General features: G+C 41.5%; 1 protein-coding gene across 6 annotated transcripts in view; it reads left to right on the forward strand.

The window, feature by feature from the left end:
* Window positions 1-2255: 2255 nt before the first annotated feature.
* Window positions 2256-23413, forward strand: part of GPCPD1 (glycerophosphocholine phosphodiesterase 1) — a 43487-nt gene continuing 22329 nt past the window's right edge. Inside the window, exons 1-6 of one of the 6 annotated variants that reach the window (XM_039568684.1) lie at window positions 2256-2442; window positions 10814-10899; window positions 14613-14697; window positions 15641-15734; window positions 16371-16433; window positions 22110-22185. In XM_039568684.1, the coding sequence (XP_039424618.1) occupies window positions 10851-10899; window positions 14613-14697; window positions 15641-15734; window positions 16371-16433; window positions 22110-22185 (367 nt within the window). In that variant the 5' untranslated portion in view covers window positions 2256-2442; window positions 10814-10850. Of the gene's footprint in view, window positions 2443-3001; window positions 3111-10525; window positions 10722-10813; window positions 10900-14612; window positions 14698-15640; window positions 15735-16370; window positions 16434-22109; window positions 22186-23413 lie in introns of those variants that run through there. The other 5 variants (XM_039568680.1, XM_039568681.1, XM_039568682.1 and 2 more) reach the window with 5 other exon arrangements.

Raw genomic sequence — 23413 nt, forward strand, 5'->3', positions numbered from 1 at the left:
TAACTTTTTGGACAGACATTTAAGAAGAGTTCTATAAATTGATCCACATGCTCTAGCTACTGTAGAGTTTTATATCCTCTTAAGGAGTAGCTGAGACTTGTCTGCTGCTTCATGGCCAAGGTATGACCTTATCTGACCCAACCATATTGAAGCAACTCCTTAAGGAGGGGAAAAAAGTGTGCTGGCAAGCTTAATTAAATGTAGACTTTTCTTCAGGTTAAGCAAGTCAACATAAACCAGTATTTTCCATCCCACCCTTTTCCTACTTGTTCCACACTGATGTATATCTTTAACAAAATGAACACATGAGTGTTTCTTGAATCCATTTAGGGCCTAAATTGTAATTTTTTTGCTACAGTGAATTATTGAAGGGAATGCAATAATAGTTTGACAAAATAAAGGCCTTTTTTTGAAATTAACACTAGGGCTGAATGAGACCAAGTGTTACACCTCTAGTTTTTAACAGAAAAATAATGTTATGATTTTATAATATCTCTGGCATGACATCAAATTTCTGAAAAGTTTAACACACCAAACCATGTTTGAAAGTGTTCAATTCTATCTCAGCTTTACATCAGATTCCTTGAACTAATAAATCTTAAAACAGGGAAGAGAAAACAAGTAGACAATTGCTTTTCTAAATACGGTTTTCTCTAATATTTCTTCCTTCTCTTTTTTCACTCAGTAGTGAATACACCTGGAGAGGTGATGGCTCCTAATGTTTTCCTAAATGCCAAGGGTTTGTAACTAGAGTAGCTCACATCCGAGTTTAACAAGGGAATCACTTTCCAACAAGCACTTTCCACCAACCCTCCCTCCTCCTTACCCAGAGGAATTCCTCTTACCTTTTTCACTTCAAAATGAGCTGCTTTCAGCTACAATTTCCTTTTATTGCATGCTTCCCCCACCTTTCTTTCCTTGAAGTTTGCAACACTAACATGGAGACCTCAGCAGTTTAGAAGCATTACACACTTTTCTGATATACAGCATCAGGTATTGACATTACTTTTCCCTACAGCACCCCATGGAATGTCACAAATTGCTTATAAACACAGCTAGATCTGCAGGGCATGAATGAATGGAAAATAGTCCTCTATTTAAGTGACAGATGGAAGGACAACATAGAGCAGCACTCCTGTAACAGCACTAACTTCCAACAGAAGACAGGATAAATGGTTTCTCCGCACAGAGTGAGGAACTGGTGAAATTATCACAACTTCATGGCTCAGCTACAAAACAGAGCACAACAAAAACGCAGAGAAAACCAGTTCCCTTTACCTGCTAATATGTTGTTGGGTGAATTCCAGTGGGCTACCTTTGTTGTCATAAAATCAGGTGTTAGGAAGGCCACCAGGCTGGGGGTCCCAAATGCAATAATAACTTTGAGTGGAGCAAGTCTCCCCAGGGTCATCACACAATGGTCTCATCTATCCTGAAACAAATGTATCACACACTCTGCCTGCAGCTTCAAAACTCCAGCATGGGCATTGCCACTATGGTTTGCCTTGGCACCAGTGCCATAAGTTGTGTTTTTAGCTGTATCACAAATTACAGTCCTTTGGCTCATGTGACTGGGCATGGGGATAACCAGACAAAAAAAGAGACAGACCCTGCACAAGTGCAGAGATGTTCCTGGGACGCCCAAGACAGATGTTTTGGGAGCAGGGCAGGCTGGCTCCTGCCATCCCACATTTCAGTGGCTGATAGAGGCTGAAGGCTGGGGTCAGGGCTGGGACACCTACACAGGCAGGGCCTCAGGAAAGCACACACAGGGACAGATGGCCACCATCAAAACAAGTGAGATCAGAGCCCTTGAAGAAAGGGATAGCTCCTGCCCCCTTATACCACCAAAAAAAAAAAAAAAAAAAAAAAAAAAAAATATATATATATATCTCCATCGTGTCCTTGGTACAATAAGCTCACAGTCAGCTTAAACCATCACAAAGGGCAGGGCAAAAAGAAGGGCTCCCTGTCCTTAGGGCAGCCCTTACACTCCCAGGCTGGGTATAGAGGACACAGACTACGGTAGAGTGATCTCTGAGAGTACGAGGACGCTAGCAGAAGCCTCGGCAAAGCTACGCTGCCCTCACAACCGCAGCACCCAGCACCTCCCATCCCTGTGGGACAGCATTCCCCCAGCGCCACGGCTTTTAAGGGACGGCGCGGGCCCCTCCCGCCCTCCCCGCGCGGTTCTGATTGGCTGCGGCGGGAGGGGCGGGGCCAGGGCCGCGGCGAGTGACGCGTCAGCGGGGCGGGTCACGTGGCCGCCCCATCCCGGTGCGCCCGGGGGCAGCTGGATCCGGGTGCCGGCCACGCCGTCCCATCTTCTCTTCTCTCTCCCCCGCGCTGTCAGCGGCCCCGGGCAGCGCGAAGGAGAACCCGCCCAGCGCTGTTCGCAGCCCCGCACGAAGGGGTGGGCAGCCGGGTGCAGCGCTCGGCCAGGTCAGTGCATGCCGCCGGCTTAGGGGGCGCAGGCCAGCAGGGGTGCGGTAGAGCGGTGTGGTGGCGGCGGGGGCAAGGGGCGGTCGGTGCGCGCTCCTGAGGAGGTCTTGGAGCCTGTAGGAGGTCGGGTCGCGCTGCGGCGTCGGGAGAGCGCTGGGGGAGCGGCGCCGCGCTCTCTGAGGAAGGTACCGGGGGGATGGCGCGGGGAAGCGCTGGTGCTTGGCTCTCGGGAGAGGGGGGTAGGGTAGAGCTCCCCCGCCCTGCGCAGGCGGCCACAAGCCGCCCCCCAACCCCCGTACTCCTCGCAGCCCCCCTGCGCCTGCCCCCGCTCCGTGCACTCCCCGCGCCCCCCTCAGCCCCGCCCCGGGCCCGCCCTCTCTCCCCGGGCCCGCCCTCTCTCCCCGTTGCTGTCGAGGAACGGGCCCGACCCCGACCCGTCCCGTGCCCGGCTCTCCCCGCGCTCCCATTGGCCGCGGCGGTTGTGGGCGGGGCCGCAGGCGAGGTCACGTGGCCGGCGGGGGGCGGCTGGAACCGGTTGGGGCCGCGCCGCCCCCTCCCCACCCCCGGCGGCGGCCCCGGCAGGAGGGGCGGGGAGCCCGGGCTGCGCCGTCCGCAGCCCCGCACAGAGCGAGCGGGGACGGGGAGCGCCGCTCCGCTCCCCAAGGTTGGTCAGTGCTATCGGCCGCGTGTCGCGGTGGGGCTGCGCGGTGGCGGAGGGGGGACGTTCGGTGCGGCTGAACGCTGTCTGTTCGAGCCCTGCACGGAGAGGGCGCTGAGGGAGCGGTGCCGCACTCCCCACGGGGCCGGTGTGTTGTCGGAGAGGACGTGGGGGAGGAGCGCGTCGTGCGGGGACCGGGACGTCCCCCTCAGGTTCCCTGAGAGGCGGGAAGAGCGAGGCTCTGTGTGCCTTTGTGCGGCCCGCGGCGGGGCTGCTGTGATGGGAGGGAGGCGGGCGCATCGCGCTCCCGGCGCTGCCTGGCCGGGCCTCGGCTGTCACCCGCTGAGGTGGCTTGGTGGGCTGCGGGCCGGGGAGCGTGGGGCCAGCGGCTCTGTTTGTTTTCGTCCCCGCCTAAAGCGCTGGCCCGGGGCGGTCCCGCGGCTGCGGCATTATGCAAGCGGCCGGGCCGGGGCGGGCCCGGGGACGTGGCACGCCGCCTCCCGGCCGGGCTCCCGCTGCGGGCGGTGCTGTGCGGGCGGCGGGGAGCCCTCGGTCCGTGTCCGGCCGGGCAGCGAGGGGCGGCGGGGAGCCCTCGGTCCGTGTCCCGCCGGGCAGCGAGGGGCGGCGGGCTGGACGCACTGCGGCGCCGCTGGGCTCTGCCGGGCGTGGGGGGTGTGCGCTGCGCTGCTCTTTGTCTCGGCTCTGGACTGAAGGAACACAGCGATGATGCTGCCAGCTCGTGGTTTGATGTTATTGATCGCATAGGCGCTAGTGAGGCAGCTCTAGATTAATCTGAACTTTAAAAGTTAATCTCTTACCTACACCCTGACCAGGCACAGGAGGCACAGATTCGTTCTTCCATTTTTCTCTTTTTCCTTTTAAGTCAATAGCTTGTATTGTTAGTATTAGTGTTTTAATTTATCAAAGCACGCGATGTTAGATGGAGGTTAGCCTTCAATATATTTTAAGTGTTAATGGTAGGGTGAAATAGTTGATAAGTAGAATAATTTTTTATCATATATATTTCTATTCTAGCACGGCTTCCTGTAAAATAACTGTATAAAATATTAAAAAAATAGAAGAATGCTGTTGGTCTTGAATAGACACTGGTAGGCTGAGCTGCCACATAATTAATCTTTCAGTAAAGCACGTTGCTCCTCAACAGAATGGATCCAGGCTTTGGAAACCTGTTACAAAAGTGGTTTGTTGAGAGCTGTGGGGAGCATTATACATGTTATTTGTCCAAGTCGTTACTAAGTGAGGAATGCTGGTGTGATCACAGAGAGCTAAATTGCTCCCTGCCTAAGATCTTGTCAGCCATACGTTAATAATAAACAACACTTCAGAAAAGAGGAATCAGACTGATGCTGTTCTGTTTCACTTACAAACGTGCCCCAGCTATTTCCTGTCTGTTCCAAGAACTTTGCAAAACTGCTGTGACATAGCTGAGGTGGAAGAGTCTGTCACATGGGCAGGTATTTACCAAATGCTGAAAAGAATTAACTTATTGTTACTTAAAACAAAGTGGATACATTGTAGGTGAACAGATCTTGTGTTTGTTTAGGGGTCTTGTGTTTGGTTACCAGGGCTGACTTGGCCCTGCACATGGGGAGCTAAATTGATACTGAAAATAGAATCTTAAAGATATTTTTCTCAATTGTTGTGTATTAACGTGATGTAATTTCAGAAGTATCACTTGGGCTTTGCTGCTTTCTAAATGTCAGCATAAGCCTGTTGGTAAAATTTCAGCCTTTGAATCAGACCAGCACGTCCAGATCTTCTTGCAAGTTTGTTTGTTGTCCAGTGTTAGCACTGCAATGCAGGAGAGACCTGCTGACTTTCTGGTCGTCCTTGCTCCTGCAGTCAAGGTGCAGCGGGGGGGAATGAGGGGACAGGAAGAATGTTCTCGTTGTTTGGTTAAATATGAAGGAGTTGATGCTGTAATGCTGTTTCTAAAAATTCTCTCCCAGTTGTTAGAGGGAATGCCCTGACAAATATATCCTCTGACGCTGTTCTAAAATCCAAGTGTTGTCAACTATTGTTACGTAATTTTCTTACATACCCAATTTGTTGCTTTAGATGTATTCTGTAATATCTCATACCTTATTAGGACCTACCACATGCAACAAAATCTGTTCATCATACTACAAGATTAATCCAATATGACTCACTGTCTTTGGAATGTTACAGTCTGCATCTTAGGCTCGCATCTTTTCTTTGTTCAGCACAGCAGCAGATCTGATGCATGGTGGATTTTCTATTGCTGTGTGTTGCACAGCTTTTAAGAAGTTAAAATCTGAGCACAGGACCTTCTCCAGCAGTGCTTGGCAGTGTTCATATTCATGGTTCATGAAGGAGGCTGCAAGGGGTGCTCTGTGTCAGCCCCGGTGCTGCCAGTGTGCCCTCCCAGCTGTCAAATGACTTGGCTGGGACTGTGGCACCTTTTCCCTGCTTCAGCCTGATGCCTTAAGGAGTCGGCTTCTCCTAGGTGTTGATACATCTCATAAGTCTCTTTTCTTAAGGTGGAGAATGTCATCTTAAAATGACAAAAGGAAAAGCCAAAATACTCTAGCCTTCTAGTCCTTCCCCTTTTTATCTTAATATGCAGAAGGCGGAGAGATGTTTTGAAAAAATTGAGCATGTTTACTTTTTGGGTTGTGCACTTTCAGGACTGTGCACCATGATCTGTGATGAAACGTGTGCTAACATTATGAAAGAGCCTGTTCGTGCATAGACGGTGCTGCTGGGTTGACCTTGGCTGGGTGCCAGTTGCCCACCAAGCAACTCTGTCACTCCTCAGGGGGTTGGGCAGGGGGAGAAAGGTGGAAAAAGCCTCCGGGGTCCAGGCAGAGGCAGTTTAATAAAGCAAAAATCATGTATGCAGAAGCAAGGGGAAACAGAAGATTTTATTCTCTACTTCCCCTTTAGGGAAGCAGGGCTTCAGTATGTGTAGTGGTTGCTCTGGAAGACAGATGTCTTAAATAACAAGTGCCCTCCTTTCTTTTAGCTTTTTTTTTTTTCCCTTCTTTTTTCTTCCTCTTCAATTTTCTTTTTTTTTTTTTTAAATCTGTCCATCTCTGAGCAGATGTCGTGTGATAAGGAATGTCCCTTTGGTCAGTTTGGGTCACCTGTCCTGGCTGTGTCTCCTCCCAGGATCTTGCCCACCCCCAGCCTCCTGGTGATAGTGAGGAATGTTGGAGAGACAGCACTGATGCTGTGTGAGCACTACGGAAACTCCGCTGTGTTATCGACACCTTTCTAGCTGCCAGTACAAAGCACAGCACTGTGAGGGCTGTTGTAGGGAAAATTAACTCCCTCTCAGCCAGACCCAATACGATGGACTTCATTTTTCTGCAGCTAACTAAGCAAATTCAGTAATAGAGCAGTTAAAAGCATCCTTACACTAAAAATCAGGTGTTTGAAAGTACTAAAATGCATTCCAGATACTTCGTGGCACCTGTGTTCTACATTGTCTCATTTTAGTTGTCTAATTACCTTTGAAAAATCCCATTAAGTACCTATAAAATTTACTAGCTTAAAAAAAATCACTCATTAAAAAGGTATTTTGTAAGCTGTATTTTTGATCTCGTTAGAACAATCTGTGTTGTGTATTATCCTGTCATTTTAAAATATAATGTTACCTAGGACAGTTTCGGGTTGATAGCTTTGCATCAGGAATTTTTACTATTAGTTTATTATAGAGATTGGTGGCTTTTTGTGGGGAGAGAAGGGGAGAAATGGGACACATTGGTGTGAGTCTGATGCTTTCTTACCAGCACAAGTATCAGCCAAATGCTGATTATCTTCAATGGATATGCTAAGTGTAACCAGCCATTCTTCAGCCCTTGCAGTCAACTTAGAGTTGATAAAATCAGCTTTTCATTCAGATCTGTCGAGGTAGTTGCTTGAAGCTTTCCCTTCCTAATTAAGAAAGCCCTCTGTCCATGCAACAAAGTTCAAGGCCTTCAGGCTTGTAAGTCTCCACAGTTTAAAAAAAAAAAAATCCCATTGTACTTCCAGCCTGCCCTTGGACCACTAGAATCAAAACTTGTTCAAGTTGCTATTTAAAATATCACTCGTATTGAGTAGAGAGCAGGTAATCTGGCGTGGCTGCTATGAATTTTTATGACTGAAATTTGTTCAGTGTTTGTCATCTAGGCTATTATATTCCAGGATTGCCCCAAATTACTTGGTGTGTATTTAGCTAAGCCTGAAAAAACATGTGAGATATGGTACAGCAAGCAGCCAGCACCTCTTAAATCATATTGGAAAGGTTAGGGAAATTGAGGGTGGGGTAGAATAATCCACTAAAGCTGAAAGCTTGTGAAGGGTTTTAATATTTCACCAGCCCTGTAATCCAGAAGGTTCAAATGAAATTCAAGCTTTGAATGAATAAATTAAGTCCATGTCCTGATATATTTTTGAGTACAACCAAAATATATTTTGGTTTTCCCCATCTATGATGACCTTTACTACCTCATTTTAGAGGAAAACTGTGATAATTTGTGATACTTTAATAGTTGATTGTGTTATGCCATCTTTTCTTCCTTACCTGTATTTTCTAGAAACTCTCTTTTAGAATCAGGGAGGGGAGAGTTTGGATTTTCTATTATTTCCTTCCTATTAATGTTTTATGGTTTTGGTCGTTTTGGGTTTTTTTTGTTGTTGGTTTTTTTGTTTGTTTTGTTGTTGTTTTTTTGTTGGGTTTTTTTTGTAGTGAAGTGCTGATGAGTCTCTGCCTGGGTGATGTGTGGGTGATGTGTCTTCCCCGTGAGGAAAACTGAGATACAAGTATTCACTGCTTGCTTGCATGTGGTTGAAGTCTGTAAAAGCTGACTAAAGAGAGGGAGGAAGTGGGACACAGGAAGAGGAGCAATTGTTTGCATGCAGGTTACCATTTGGATCCCTGTAGCTGCAGCAGATGTGAATTCAGCTTTATTACTTTTGGGCTTAGTGGTTGTTTAAAGAGGATTGTTGCACAAGGATTTCTAGTTTGTATATCTGCTCAATTGATTTTATTAATATTTGCTGATCAGGAAGTGTTTATAATTTGCTTCAGTTCCCCACGGCAGTTACAACATGACCCCTCTGAGGGGCCCTGAGGAGCTGAGGATTTTTTGCATTCTCCTAAAAATCCATCTTTACAGGTGTGGGAAGCAAGACCTGGTTTTTCCTTGCTGTGTGTTTGCGTTCAGTGCTCTGCTAGAAAAGATATTTCTTCAGAATGAGGGGTGGTACTTTGACCTTAAATATAAGTGCAACTGTACCTGCAGTTCTGCTAGAAAAAAACGTGCCCTTGCTTGGTAAAGTGGAATTTTTCTTTTCCTCATACATCCCTTGGGTAGGTTGAGTAGGTTTTTGAGATAAAATGCATTTTGGGTAGAATTTTGGCAATTTTACAAAGCCAGTTTATCGAAACCTCCTTACAACTGGCTACTGCTATATAAGAAAGTAAAACGGTTTTACTAGGCAGTTTAGAAAAAGTCCACACCTGTCTTGCAGGTGGGTACATAGAATTTTTACAAGATTGGCTAAAAGCTTTATAGACTTAGGAGGATTTTGGATGTTTCTCTAGGAACAGTTGGGTAGTTAGTTAATTTGCAGTCGGACAGACATGCTGGTTTTTGTGAAGTTTAATTTTGAGCCGTTGCATTGGCTTTGGAAACAGCTTTTTTTTTTTTTTTTTTTTTTTTTTAAACAAGCCAAAGGCATGTTCTTGCTTTGTGGAGCTGGGTGTAGGCTTCAGCTTTCGCTTTCCTGCTTTGTAGACTTTTGCAAGGCATTTTTGCCTACTTCATTTCCCCTTTGGCTCCTCTGTCCTTTCAGTTAAAGGCTGTTGAAGCAAGGGCGGTGAACACTGCCAAGCCCCTGACTACTCAGCACCATCATAAATGCTCACTAGTAAGTTATATTCTCTGCATTACACTGAGAATTTTTTATCATACTGGACCAGTTTCATGAGTCCAGTCTCAGTTTCAGCACTGAAACTTGGCTGTAGTTCTCTGTCTGTAAATAACTGCTAAAAATAAATGCTAAAATGTGTCACTTAACACAGACACCAACTAATGACACACATGTGAGAAAGTTCCTCAAGGGAGTGCCCTTCATGGAATTCCTGTTTATCAACTGTGCTTATTTCTACCTTCAGTAGTCTGGGATTTTATCCTTTGCAGAAATGTGACTTGTGAAAGACAAGACAAGTGCAGAATTGGAGTATGTGACCAGAAACATGTATATTTCTACTATTTTCTTGCTCTCATTTTACCACTGAAAAGTCATCTTCCTTGACATGGAGAGGGAAAATAAAGGAGGAGAAAAAGGAACGTAAAGTAAAGGCAACTGTAGATATAATAGGAATAGAGGAGAGTTATAATTGAGAGGAGGAGGAGGAGAGGAAGACCCAGAAGAAACAGTTCTGAAGGTTAAACACCTGCAATGACATTCTAAATGCCCACAAGGAATGAGGTTTGGTGATGATCCTACCCCCTGCCCCATCTGGTATCTGACTATCTTTTGTTTTCAAGGCATGTTTAACTGTCCTGTGCCCTTTGAAGGCAAGGGCTTCCCCTTGTAGTAGTAGAGTTAATGAAAAGCAGATTTTTCTTTAGCGTTGTTAGTTCTTCTTGATGCTGTTATTAAAGCTGCTATTAAAGGATTGCTGACCAAGATTGTACTGAAATAAAGTGCTTTTTGTCCTGTTCTAAAATAGCAATAGTAACATTCTACTTGCTTGGTTAAACAAACAAACAAACAAAACACACACAGAACAAAAAGCCCCCCACAGTGATGTAAAGAAATGGATTAATTGAAACCATTGCAAAGTTTATTCTGCATATAATTAGTATAATTATTTTCTAGCCCATGTCCAGATGGCTATACTTGGGTGATGACAGTCTAGCAACATCTGTGTGTGGACTTTGCTTTGACTACTGCTTTTGTAAATAATACAGGAGGATATGATACATCAATAGTGTTTCTGCTGTAGTGGTGAGAGTGGGGTTCTGCCAGGTTTTTTCTGTCAAGGTCGTGTATATTGGAGGAGAAAATTGAGGCAGAGTCAGTCCTCCAGCTGCTGTCCTGGCTACAGGCAGTCCCTCCCTGCTGTGCTGTTTTGAAGGCTGTATGGTGCTTCCAGTTGCTGCTCGTGCTTCCTGTGAAAGGCTGGAAATACAGGGGCAGAGTCTGCAGTGGTGAACAAATGACAGCAGAGAGCTCTCATCTGTTATGGGTTGTTCCCCCTGTTCCTTCAAGGTGGTTGTGCTGCTCTGTGATAACTTCCTTGTGCTTTGAAGAGGATGCTGAAGAATAGCACAGATGAGACAGAAGTTACTGTTTGCCAAGGGTCGTAATCTTAAATGTGTTAAAACCTTTCAGTGGCCTCCTTGGAAGCAAAATTAGTCAAAAAGAGAGTTTTGAAAAATCTCAGCTGAAGACTGATAAATGCTGCAGGATACTGATTCTTGCAGATGATATTTGATTTAGTAGTATTTTTCTCGTGCCAGTGTTGCAGTAGTGCCTTCTGCAGCTGGATGCTGTTTCCTGGGTCTGCACCTGCTTTTAAAGAGCTTTCTACTGCTACTGCTGACTCAAACAGTAGTTATCACAAGTGGCTTGCTTCCTTGTAAGTGGTGGGATTTATGTTTCCTCTTACTTAGAACAGCAACAAATGTAGTGATTGTTCCTCAAATTACTATCTTTTTCCTCCCACTATAGGAGATTTCAACTACCGTGAGACAAAAGTTTTGCAAAAATGACCTCTTGTCAAGTCACTTTTGAAGTAAGAGGATCATCAGCAGCAGGTACTCAAATCATGCTTTTTCCATTTTGTATGGTTTACCTAGGAGAAAACTTACTAGAAGAGTGTTCAAAGGCTGTCTTGTCTGTTTTTCTCAGAGATAAAAGTATGTGTTAGTTCAAATACCAAAATTACAAATCATTGTAAAATATATTAAGACATTTCATGTATGAATATGAAAATGAGAATTGGGAAATAATTTTTACCTCTTTCTCCAAACAATTTCATCATGTGCTAGAGATTTTGATGCTAACTGACATGGCTATGATTGGTTTAAAATCTTCTCTCTCTAGTATCTTTTTATTCCCTGGAAACGAGCATTTGTATTCTGAACCATGATATTTAGGCACACATTGACATGTTTGTTCTGTTTTTTATTCTCTCTGCATCCCTGTTGAAAGTTCTCACAAGATGTGACCTCTGGCAGAAGTTCAGGACAGAAAAAATATGCAGCTTAATTCAGTATTCTGTCTATGCAAAAAAAGAGTAAAATAACTTCTGTAGTCCAAATGAGGAACACAAGGTATCACATCAGGTAGAACATGAAGATTTGGTGATAACTTGGTGATAAATTGTGCATATTACACTGATCTTCATCTTCAGGGACTTGGAAGGAAGGTGGTATGGTTTAACCACAGCTGGTAGCTAAGGTCCACACAGCTGCTCCCAGCTGTGCTCCTTCCCAACTTCTTATGTACCCTCAGCCCCCTCTCTGGTGGGGTGAGAACAGAAAAGGCCTTGATGCTGTGAGCACTGCCCAGCAGTAACTGAAATATCCCTCTGTTATCAGCACTGCTTCCAGGACAAATTCAAAACACAGCCCCTACTCACTAGTGTGAAGAAAGTTAACTCCACCCCAGCCAAAACCTGCACAGAAGTTCACCAAAAAAGTAACTGATGGTTGCCTAAGAGAAGCAGATGAATGTGGGAGCAGATTGGCAAAATTCCTGTGACAGGCCAATACCAGATGGCAGAAGTGTCTCCTGTAGTTGGTGGGGAAGAAAATGATAAAAACATTTTACAGGTTTTGACATCTGCCCTGTGTTAGACCTCTCCTGTGTTTCTCCCTCGTGATTTGGCATTTGGGAACTGAAAACTGACACTCAGTGTGGACATAAAGCTGTTAGTAAGGAGTAGAGTTTCTTATAGCCTTCTGGAGAAAATTTTAGATTAGATTGCCCTTTGCTCAAATGAGACTGTACAGCACTGGTGTAGCTGTACCATGGAGTATTGCAAGCTATGCTCTCTTTGTCCTGCTTGCACTATTGCTTCCACAGGTGTGATGGCACTGTCACTAGCAAAGCTGGCTTTGGATGTATAACTTCTTGTACTAATAATATCTGCAATGAAAAGTAGGATTAGTGAGAACTAGATCCTCAGTGGCTGTTCACAAAGAATTATCTGGAAATACGACACGAAGAGGTGACACAAAAGGCTGCTTCTGCTTATGATAATATTGGTATTGTTGGGATTTTTGTTGTTATTGTTGGATCAGTGAGGCTGTTGCAGTCTTTGAGTTGGGGCAGAAGGCTTAGATTAACCTTCTTTGCTGTAGCTGAAGGAGCTCTGCCGGGAGCAGCCTTGAATTCCATGACAAGGAGAGGGGAGAAGCTGAGGACCCCTGAGCTCAGAACATAAACCCAAGATAAACCCAAGCCAAATCCCACTGGTTCAGAATTGCCTATGAGAAGGCAGTTTATTATGCATTTCCCTTTGGCTTTACTGGGATAATTAAGGGAGTGTTTTACAAATCCTAGTTCAGCCTCAGTGTGATTGTTGAAGGGAGCTTGGGAGTGGCTGCCTGTCTGTGCTAGTTTGGAAACAAACCAAGGGGACATCCCAACTCAGAACTACAATTTAACAGGAAGATTAACAGAAGGTATCTCCCAGAGGGAGTTACCAGGGATGTATCCTGGAAGAGATGAAGAACGCTGCTCCACCTGGTTTGAACAGCTTATGAAGGTGGTGATAGAATACATACCCCTGGTTGCATCCTATGTTGTAACCCAAGACCAACATCATATTCAAGTGTTGCCTTTTGTGTGTGGCTCCTTACTGAGTGACAGGTGGTCACTGGATGTTCACACGTTTGTTTAAAATGGGAGCCCACAGAACTATTCCAGCTGGCATCTATTAAGAGGAATATAATTAGATGGCACTTCAAAGTTTGGCTGTGTGTACACGAAGATGTGCTAAGTACTGCTGTTTTAGAGGGTCATTAAAAGAATTTTAGCTTCTTTTTAATATCTCCACTCAGAAATTCTACCTGTGTGGTGTTCAGGTGGTCTTCCCGCTTTATCTCCTCCCTGCAAAAACAAATCATCATGTGCTTCAGGATAGGGTGGAAAAGGGAAAGCACCTGACACAGGCAATTTTTTGCAGGGAATTGCATACTAAATATACTCAGAATGCAGATGTTTGTCTGTATTTGTATGCTTACAGTGAGCATCCAGAAAGCTTGGGCTTCTTTTTTTTAAGAATTACAACAGAAGTTTAAAAAAAAAAAAGACTGAAATTCAAGGTGTTATCTAAAATTATTTCAGTAAGCTGCTTTCAGAGAAAAATTATCTTACTTTCTATCTTCTGTAGACTTTCTCCAACCCCTGAGTCTGCAGAGGTTTCTTTCATAAACAGGCCTTGTAGTATCCCTTATTAGTTTAACTGGAGAAAATGGACATGATTTTAGAGGCATAAGGACATCCTCAAAACTGTAACTTTGTACTCTGAAGTGTCAGCTCTGCTAGTGGCTTAGGAAAAGGTAGTGTACACTTGTTGCATACAGCTTATCTTCTTTGTATCTTGGGATTATTGTGTCCCCCACACTATTCACTTGGAGAGCAGGAAATAAGAGTAGTAGGTGCTTGCATCGTTCTTTTCTAGTGCCTAACTATACTTTAAAACTCCATATTTTCTCATTCTGCAACAGCTTTTTATTTCTTATGTCTAAAAATCTTGGTGAAACCCTGTAAGAGCAAAACACAAATTTGTTCATTCCATCAGTATTTATAACTTGTTCTTACAGTCAGATACATATAGGTTTTATATTAAAAACAAGGGTAAGTTGCAGTGGTCACTTTCAGATATCCCAAAAGTAAGTATACTGTTGTGACCTTTTGGATTCTGTATCTATGTATGCATTAAGATAAGTATGACAATTTCGTGTGGGTTTTTTGTGTGACAGTATTACGTTTTGATGTTCGGTAAAAACTGAAAGCATAGCAGCAAAATTAACCTTATTTCTCTTGGAAATCAAATGAATTGGATATGTTGCCTTGGGAATAATGCTAGCAACCTCCCGTTTGTCTGTGCTTTCTAAATTGTTGGTGTGAATTTGAGGCAATGTGTACATATATTAAAAAATACAGAGTATCTAGGAAAAGAACTCTGTTATCTTGAGATTAATCATTTTACTGTGAAAATTTGCCTGCCACATTCCCAGAGATGTTTTGAACAGCATTACTTAGTATCAATTTGGAAGCCAACCCGTTTAAGGGCCAGGGTTGTCTGTAGTCCCTCTCTCAGATCCTTAGCATGGTGAAGAAAATGCTGTTGTAGTTTCGGGTGGGGTAACATTCCTTTCTGAACAGACAGGAGGGATTTTAGATGAGTGATTCTGGTGTATGTATTTGAAATACTTGAAAGTTTGACTGTGGGTGTACTTTTTAATGTCATCTAGCCTGGAGTAATAATGATTGTGGGGTTCTTTCTGTTTTTTAGGAGAGGTTTTTGCAATATGCGGGAGCTGCAGTGCTTTGGGAAATTGGAATCCCCAAGCCGCAGTGGTCCTCCAGCCTGGGGATATGTAAGTTGGTTGTGATTTTTGGTTTTGTTTTGGGGATTTTTTTTCTTCTTTTTTGTTTTTTTTTTTTTTTTTTTTAAACTTGTTCCATTTGAAGTAGCACCAGAGTTCTGGAGCAATGAATTTATTCTGACTTTGAGTTTGTAAACTCTTGAGCTGCATGTACTGTCAGTAGCACTCCCGAATTTCTTGTGTTGCCCTTGAGCATTTTAAATGCTTAGGAATATGTTTAAGACAACATTAAACTCGGGTGTGCTTTTCTAGTTACAGATGATGCTTCTGCAGTTGTGGCTGGCATTTCAGTAGTTTAGCTGTAGACACTTTGAATAGGAAATTGCTTTGGGACAATTCTCAGTCCCATGGCTATGCAGCAGGTTATAGGAGATGTATAGGCTAAAAAGAGGGTAAACACTATAAACAAGTTATTATTGTGCTACAAAGTGATGGGGAGAAGATTATTTAAGCTGAGAGTTGCATTAAAACTCTTAGGGGGAGGGATGTGTGTATAAACATGAGTGTACATAAAGGAAGTTTAAATGCAGTGGAAGAATTCAGTATTTTCTTAAAATGGTGCCAGCTTATGGCAGCTCCTGTGATGCAGGAAAATACGGCTTGCAGGCTGTGTTTGTAATTCTGTCGATGACTTGCTGTGTGATCTTGGATGAGTCTCTGAATTACTTCATCATGTTTTCTCCATCTGTTGAATGGGGATGAGAATTCTTGCTCTCTTAGAGCACTTCAGATATGTCAGTCAAGAAGTGCAGTTTCAATTCTAAGTACATCTCGTGTTTTGTGCATGTTTGACTAAGCTACTTCATAGTAACTTTCCTTGCAACAATACACTTGATTTTATTTTAGAATATTACTTAGACATATACCTGAGATGGCTGTTAGGCTGTATTTTGAAACATTTTTTTTTGGTTGGTTGTTTATTTTTTCTCCACAGCACACGTGACAAAACATGGAAAGCTACCGTAGAGCTTCCAAGAGGAGTTCCTGTTCAGTATCGGTATTTTAAAGGATACTTTCTAGAACCTGAGGTATGTACAACCTTTTCTACTTTGAGTTGTCTCATCCCTAGTGAAAATTCCCATACTTGAAATACAAAAGGATTTCCTGAGTTAAACATGAGATTTTTTTTAGAAATAAGTCTTGAATTGCAACATGTGAAACATTAAGACATTTGTGGAAATACTCACAGTTCACTTCTGGAAATACATGACCATATGCTATTAACTTTAATTATATTCTCTCCTTTCTTTTACCAGTGTTAGTGTTCTAAAAATTTCAGTGGTAAAGAAATCCCTGACATTTTTTATAAAGCTTAAATAATATGGTGAAGTTCTCAGTTAGAATTGAATATGGGCTTCAGCAGGGCATGGATCTCAAGTGATCCATGGAAGGAATGTGATAGTATGTGATATCTATAGCTTCCATCCTATATGATAGGATGGAAGCAAGTGATAGTAGGAGAAAAATGATTAGTGTAGGAGGTGTGTTAAAATTTGCCTGATTTACTACAGTTTTTGAAATCACTGCAGATTTTTTTTTTTGTGAAGCATGAGAAATATTTACCAGATTTTGTGCTGCATAATTTAACATAAGTTAATCTCTTGAAGTGAAAAGGTGAAACAAGGGATGAGGCATCCCATTGTTTTCTGTATGTTTGTATATAGGTATTTGCACGGCTTGGAGGGAAAAATAACACCCAAGAGACAGAGACAGATGTGTTTTTACAGGTATTGATGTTAAAGTTGCATATGACTTGAAATTATATAAATTAGAGTTTAATGTATGTGGCAGCGTACTGATCTGTAAACATTGCACTCAGGTAGGGGGAAGTTCTTCAGATGGAATGAGGCTGCATCCAGGAAAAAGCTGGGCTAAGTTGGGAAAATAAGCAGCACTCTTGAACTGTTTTTCTTAATAACAAGTAATAACCTTAAGAAATTTAATGCTGCCTTTGCTGTCTTTCTTATTCTATTAATATCCTGTAGCTATTCACCCTGGGCCTTAGTTCCTCATTGAAACTGGGATTATGGAGGCTGTAGCTAAATGTGAAAGGAGTTACAGAATCATCTCATCAATATCTTTTAAAAATTTCAAATTACTGTCAAGAGCATGTAAGTTTTTGTCAGCCTTTTTTTTCACTAAAAATCATTTCAGTGAAGGATACTAATTTCAAATGAAGCACAATTCTGGTTTTTTTCATTACAGCATGTGAAATAGTCTAATCAGAAACTGGTATTTTAATTGGTACTTTGAGGCAAAAGAAGGGAAGTCCAATAATAGTTTTATTTTGCTGAGGTCAAACTGAGGCCAGAAGTAGATTAATTCTTACAGCTTAGCATCTCTGATGGAATGCTTATATTTTTTTCTGCACATGTAAGCAATGTAAGTAATAGCACTCTCACAAAGCAGAGTTAGTGAGCAGGGATTGAGCCATAGACAGTACACAGTACAATTTCTGTTTTACCATTTGCAAAAGTTTACCCTCTGTATTGGTGAGTGTGTTTCTTTGAGTAGGTGCTCTGTATCGTGCACACTTTATGTACCGTGTGATGCAGAGTCTGCCAAGGTAAGTATGACTTTTATGCAATACCAGCATAAAGAGCTCCTAAATGTAAAGAGCAGGAAAAAAGGAAACCACCCTGCAAAACAAAGTATGTGAATTCCTGGGGTACAGGGTTATTATCCACTTAGTGGTGTCTGGCTTGTACCTGTTAAGTGCACAGGAGTTTATTTCTGGTAAAATAAAGTCTTTTGAAGAAAAGAAATCCAGGTAAAATGTTTTCTTCCTCTTTTTGTAAACCTTTTGAAGAACGATGCTAAAGTAACAGGAATATCATGTACAGTATAGTGCAAGTGAGACAGTATATGGAGAACTTTAGCATTAAGGAAACCCTGATAACAAAAAGATACTTTTAAGTTAAATTAGTCTGAATATTTTTATTTCAGTGGTTTTTTTCATTAGACATTGCATGTGATTATTCTCCTAAATTTGACAAGCTGGAAATACATGGTCTCTGATACTTAGTTTTTTATATCAGTGCAATTTTATGTGTAGTAGAATAACAGTGTAATCTTAACTATATGTTCAAGTCTGAGTGTATGAATTTGACATCACATAATTAGTAAATCATGCTGAAGACAGATCCACCTGAAGTTAGCATTCCCTTCTACAGCAACTGCATCTCTGAAGATGCTTGAGTTGGGCATGGTGTCAGAGATGGGGGTGACACGTTTACACAGAGAAATGGTAGTTCCCAGATTATCCATAGTAGTGCTACAGGCTAGATGTGAAAATAGAATAATTGAGATTTTAGGGGGGAAAAAAAAGAAGTCTTTTTCTCACCTCCCTTTAAAAAGATATGATTTGACCTTAAAATTTTTTTACTTGAATGATAGTATGAGGTAATGGGCAGTCTTGTTTGTAGTGAAGCACGTTGGTGTTAACATAACTGTGGTTATGTAAATAGAGCAGGTGGTTTTTTTTAAATACTCAATATTTGTAGAATTTTTGCATGAATACAAAAATAGGTATACAAAGAACCTTTTATTATAAAATTGGTGTCAGGTCTTGGCTCCTGCATATCAAGAGATTTTACTGTGTTGTAAACATTTTGATCTTAACCATTTAAAAAGAAAAATAGATACATACACTTGGATGAAATAAGATGGTTAACTTAAATTATTTTGCTCGAGGTTGTTCTTTCTTTGAACATAGTCTGGTACCACTGAGCTCCCTGTGAAGATCTTCCTGGGTTTTATTCTACACTCACTTTCTGTTGCAGTGGCAGAGGTGGTGGGTTATGAGGGGGTGAGTGTGAGGCACACCAAAACTCCCTTGGTTGGAATTTGTCTTCTGTATATCTTAGTTTTAGTAGAATAATTTTACATGCCATGTTTGTGTGATGCATATTTGAAAACCTTAGTAAGGAACACATTCTGTTCAGCTATGTTCTGTATTTGCTTTTAAAACAGTAAATAAGCATGCAAGTCCAGGGTTACTTCTTTCAAGGCAAGTGTGAAAGAACTAAGCTATCTGTGCATAGGACTTTTATAGCTATCTGTAGTAGGACTTTAAAAACTGGATTGGAGAACATTTTTCACACTTGCTTCTTAATTACAGAGGTTTCAAATGAGAGTTAAATTTACTTTTTTAAATGTAAGCAAATAAATCCATTTAGTGCCTGGACTATGGTAATAAAGGTGAAACTTAGACTGAGACTCAGTAATTATTGCCTTAGAAAAGCTTTTTCTAGATTAAGAACCCATGGTTATCGTGATAGTAACAAAAGCATTATTATCTGCTGAGATAGCAGATTGTGTGTGAAACTGTTCTTGGAAATACTAGAGCTATAAAATCCCTACTGAGCTCAGCATTTCCTGCCCAGGTGACTTTTGTGTGCTGCTGCCTTGCAAGTTAGATATGATGGCTGAATGGCTTTAATTATTTAGTTCAGTGCTTAATTATTGTCTTCTACATGGTACAGAAATCCAGAGGGATTTTGGTCAGAAATGCAGCTTTAGCAATTAAGTCTAATTTAGCTGTTTCATATTACTGAAGTTGATTATTATTCTTGAAACATAGTTTTAATTAGTAAAGTGCACTTGGATAAATGTGTTTGTGTGGCGCTTTTAAGATTTGGTTTGAGCTTTCCCCCCTCTCTAATGCCTGCTCTGTTGTGTTGCCTTGAATCAGGAACCTTGGAACTGATCTCCTAAATTACCATTTAAACATCCACAGAAGTGCTTTCATTCTTTAATTTTAAATTTTAATTGTAGTGAGTACCCAGGCACTTCATGCAGATGGTGCATCTGCTTTGAACCTTTGAACCATTATGCTAGATAGGCATTTTACCCTTAATTTCCAAAGTGTCTAATGACTGCTGGGGGAGGCCCCAGCTTCTCATAATGTGAGAGGACTTGATTTTTAAAGGAAGTTCTTGAATGGCCTTTAAAAGCTTTAAAATTGCATCAGATGTTCAGCTAGTCAAGATCAAGCAACATAATGTTTGTGTTAGCTTTTAAAAAATATAAGTGTCTGTATTAGCAGAAAAGGATCCTCAGTGCCACTTACCTCAGCGTACTGCCCATGAGATGCTTGATGTGACATTTGAATAGATGCCCTTTTAAGACTGTCCTCCAGAGACTCTCCTTTTAGGCAACATTACCATACTATTAATACTGATGATACATCATTTAGTTCTGCTGCTCAACTGGGCTGTTTTTCAAATGTGGTCAGTATATGCCATGGAAATGACATTACTATTTTCACCTCATTTTACCAGTAGTTTCTGTTACATGTAATTAAAACATTTTTAAAATGCCTATGAACTCAGAGATGGTCTGAGCAGGGATTGAGAGGGTTCTTAGTGATGTCTGTGCCTGTTCTCTAATCCATTGCCCTTTTTTTCCAGGTAGCTTTGCTTGGCTCTTCTAAGTATGGAAAGTGTTGAGGGTTCCTGGGATTAAATGCACAATCAGTCCACTGTTTCCTTTCAGGAGAGGAAATTGTGCTGAGTGTGTCCAGCATGGTGTCCTTATTGTTGGGATAATGTTATTCAAATTCATTCATCATTTTAGAACCTAAAATTAAAATGGACAATTACAGTAGAGTAAGAAATAAATTGGCATTTTCATACAACATGTTGGGGGGTTTTACAAGGAAAAACCTTTGCTTACCTTCTGAAGAAAGCAGCTTAATCCATGTTAGGAAGATTTGCACTGCCCAGGTTCAGAAACTAAAGTTGTGCACGTGTTCCTGGGAGCTGCTGTCAGAGATCTTGCATGCCTGCATGGTGGGAGTAAATGGCAGTCTCCCTGCTGACAAACATGGTTTGCAGCTTTAGAAACTGTGATTGTGACAGGCAAATGTCACTGCGCTGTGAAAGAAGGGGAAAGAAACTTCTCATTATTTACTGTTCTGGAAATCCCACCAGTGGGCATTGTGGCAGCAGTGAGACGTTCAGAACCAAAACTGCCCTACAACAGGAATAAACTGGATGCAATAATATAATTTTGTTTATATTTTACTTGTATTCTGTCTTCAAAACATAACTAAGTGTATGTGTTTTATTCTGACATGACCCTTAAGTGTAGATGCCTCTGAACTCGTTAGGAACACTGCTTTAGCTGAGACTCACAGAGCAAACCTGTCCTACTGAGCACTTGTTAAATATTTGGCATTTGCTGTTAACTCACCCAAAGGCATGGTAGATTAAATGTGGTCAATGTACGTCAGGAAATCCCATCTGCATGTAAAGAATTTATTGGGTGAGCTGTAATGGAACAAAGCATTGTGGTCCTGTGTGATTATACTGCTGAGTTTGAAGCTTGTCTGGATGTCCCTGTGGGTCTGAAATCTGTTTAAACAAGAACCTGAAGTACTGGGATGAGCTGGCGTTGAAGCTTCCATGTCTTTGGCAATAGTAGCAAATATTTTTGGAAAGAAGAGTTACTTAGGCCCAAACCACCAAAATGACAAACTGCAGCTTTGTGACAGTGTTTTTTTACATCTGGTAGTAACAACTGTGCCAGGCTAGGGGAAACTTCTTAGGGTGACTGAGTTGGGAATCAGGCACGTTCTTTCTGTTGTTAAGTTGTGGTTACCTAAAAGCTTTTACCTAGAAAGCTATTTCAAACTTAAATTGGTCTGAAAGAGGAGACTGTGTTACTGTTCTGGTTATCTGTCTGAGTCTTGGCTATGTTTGTCAACAAATGTATTCTTTTGGTGGACAATATTTTTTGTTAATGAAAGAATCTAATTTATCCTGCTCCAACTGGAATAGACTGCAGGGGCTTCATTGCTGACTGATTGGCTCAATTATTTATGTTCTAATTAGATGGTAAATAACTTGCTCTCTAGTACCACAACTAAAGTAACTGTGTTTTGTAGTCTTTGAATTTAGTAAGGCAAATTATGAAGGAGAATGCACCCCTGCAACTGCTATGTGCATGAGTAGATGCTGAGTGCTGTTTGGAATTAGAGATGTGGGGTATGTTTTTTCACAATCTGTTGCTGTAGCTTGAGAACAAAATGAGCACTCTAAATGAGGTCAGAGATTTTTTTTTTTTGTATCAGAAGGAAACTAAAGTAGTCTAGCAGAGTACCTGTAATCAGTAAAGGTTTTTAATGATTCCATGTAACTTCTCTGCCATGTCAGACTGTCACAAGTTTTGTCATATGTATTCACAACACATCAAATAGAGTCATCAGCAGTTGCAGGGGTAAGAAGCCTCATCTGTTTTCTTTCTTTCTCCTTCAATCTCTCTCTGTTTCCCTCTCTTCTCCTTCTTTTACTTCCTTAAGTCTCTTAAGTTTAGTTCACAACCATCCCAAACAGCTTCATGGGTACAAAGTCAGATCTAACAAAAGAAATTATTGCAGACATTTAACTTTTAAATTACAGACTATCGATGGTCCCTGCGAAGTCATAGTTCACACGTGGGAGACTCATCTACAACCACGATCAATTACCCCTTTAGGTATGGGCATCAACTGCATCTGTTTGAGGCATATGCATAAGATTGCTGATATGCTGCACACTGGTTTAGAGGGATTGATAGCTTTAGTTTTAAAATACTTAAATTTATTAATGTGTGGGAGGTATAGATTTTTTCTTTGCACAACATGGGCCTTACTCTCAAAATATATATGTGTATATATATATATATAAGTAGCTTCAAAATGGAGTGGATGTGAAATTCTTTGCTGTCATCCTTAAGATTATGTGGGTTGGTTTTTTAATTAATTTGGAATTGTAATAATTTTCTGTAAGTTTAATTCTTTGAGACTAAGGATCCATATTATCTTATTTAGAGAAAATGGGGGGGAGGGTGTGAAGTCACTGCTGTTTTTATTTAAGTACTATTTAATTAGTAAAATTTTAAACCAAAAATGTTTAATTAGGCTTCTTTAAGTAAATGGATGAACATGAATGGACTTATTTACCCGTCAATTTAGCAGAAATGTATTTTGCTGAAAGACAGAAAGGGTGGCATGCAGACTTACATGTAAGTTACTAATGCCTTTCTGAACAGGGAAAAAGTTTGGAGTTTAAGAGTGACTGAAATAACCTTTGAATGTAGCTTGTAGTTTAGATCTCTTATGCTGCTATGGCATGTTTTATGCACTGTCTTTTCTAGCACATGAAAAATACTATTTTCTCCACACTTAGAAGTTCACATTTGTTAAAAACTTCCTAATGACTTGACAAAATGTCTTTTAGAAAGAAGGTGGTATCAAAGAAACTGTTTGTTAGTCATGAGTAGTACCACGATCACGTTCCGTTCTCCCTTTGCCTTTTTTTTTTAAATTTCAGTTGAATTAGTAGCGTTTCTATTCCTGTAAGAAGACCATTTCTGTATTTGTCAGTAATTGATAAGGGAAGCAGCCTGTCCTCTGCTAGGGCCTAGACTTTATCTCTAAATTTAGACTACTTCATTCCAAAGAGTTGGGATTTTTTTTTTTTTCCCAAGTAATACTCAATTCTTCATAAGCAGTTTTTAAGAAAATGCAGCAAACACAGCTATGTTAGCACTGGGTCATTATGATCCTAAATTGTTGCCTGTGGTTATTAAAAAATTAGGTTAGAAGCCCTATGATTCTTAGGGGAAAAAAAGGTATTAGTCACTGTAGAGACAAAATTATGTGAAGATTAATGTTTTGAGAAATGTATGGTTTGTTTAGACTGTTGCAGTTCTGTTAATGCTG

The sequence above is a fragment of the Corvus cornix genome, chromosome 3 (genome assembly GCF_000738735.6).
Source record: "Corvus cornix cornix isolate S_Up_H32 chromosome 3, ASM73873v5, whole genome shotgun sequence".
In the NCBI taxonomy this organism is placed as follows: Eukaryota; Metazoa; Chordata; class Aves; order Passeriformes; family Corvidae; genus Corvus; species Corvus cornix.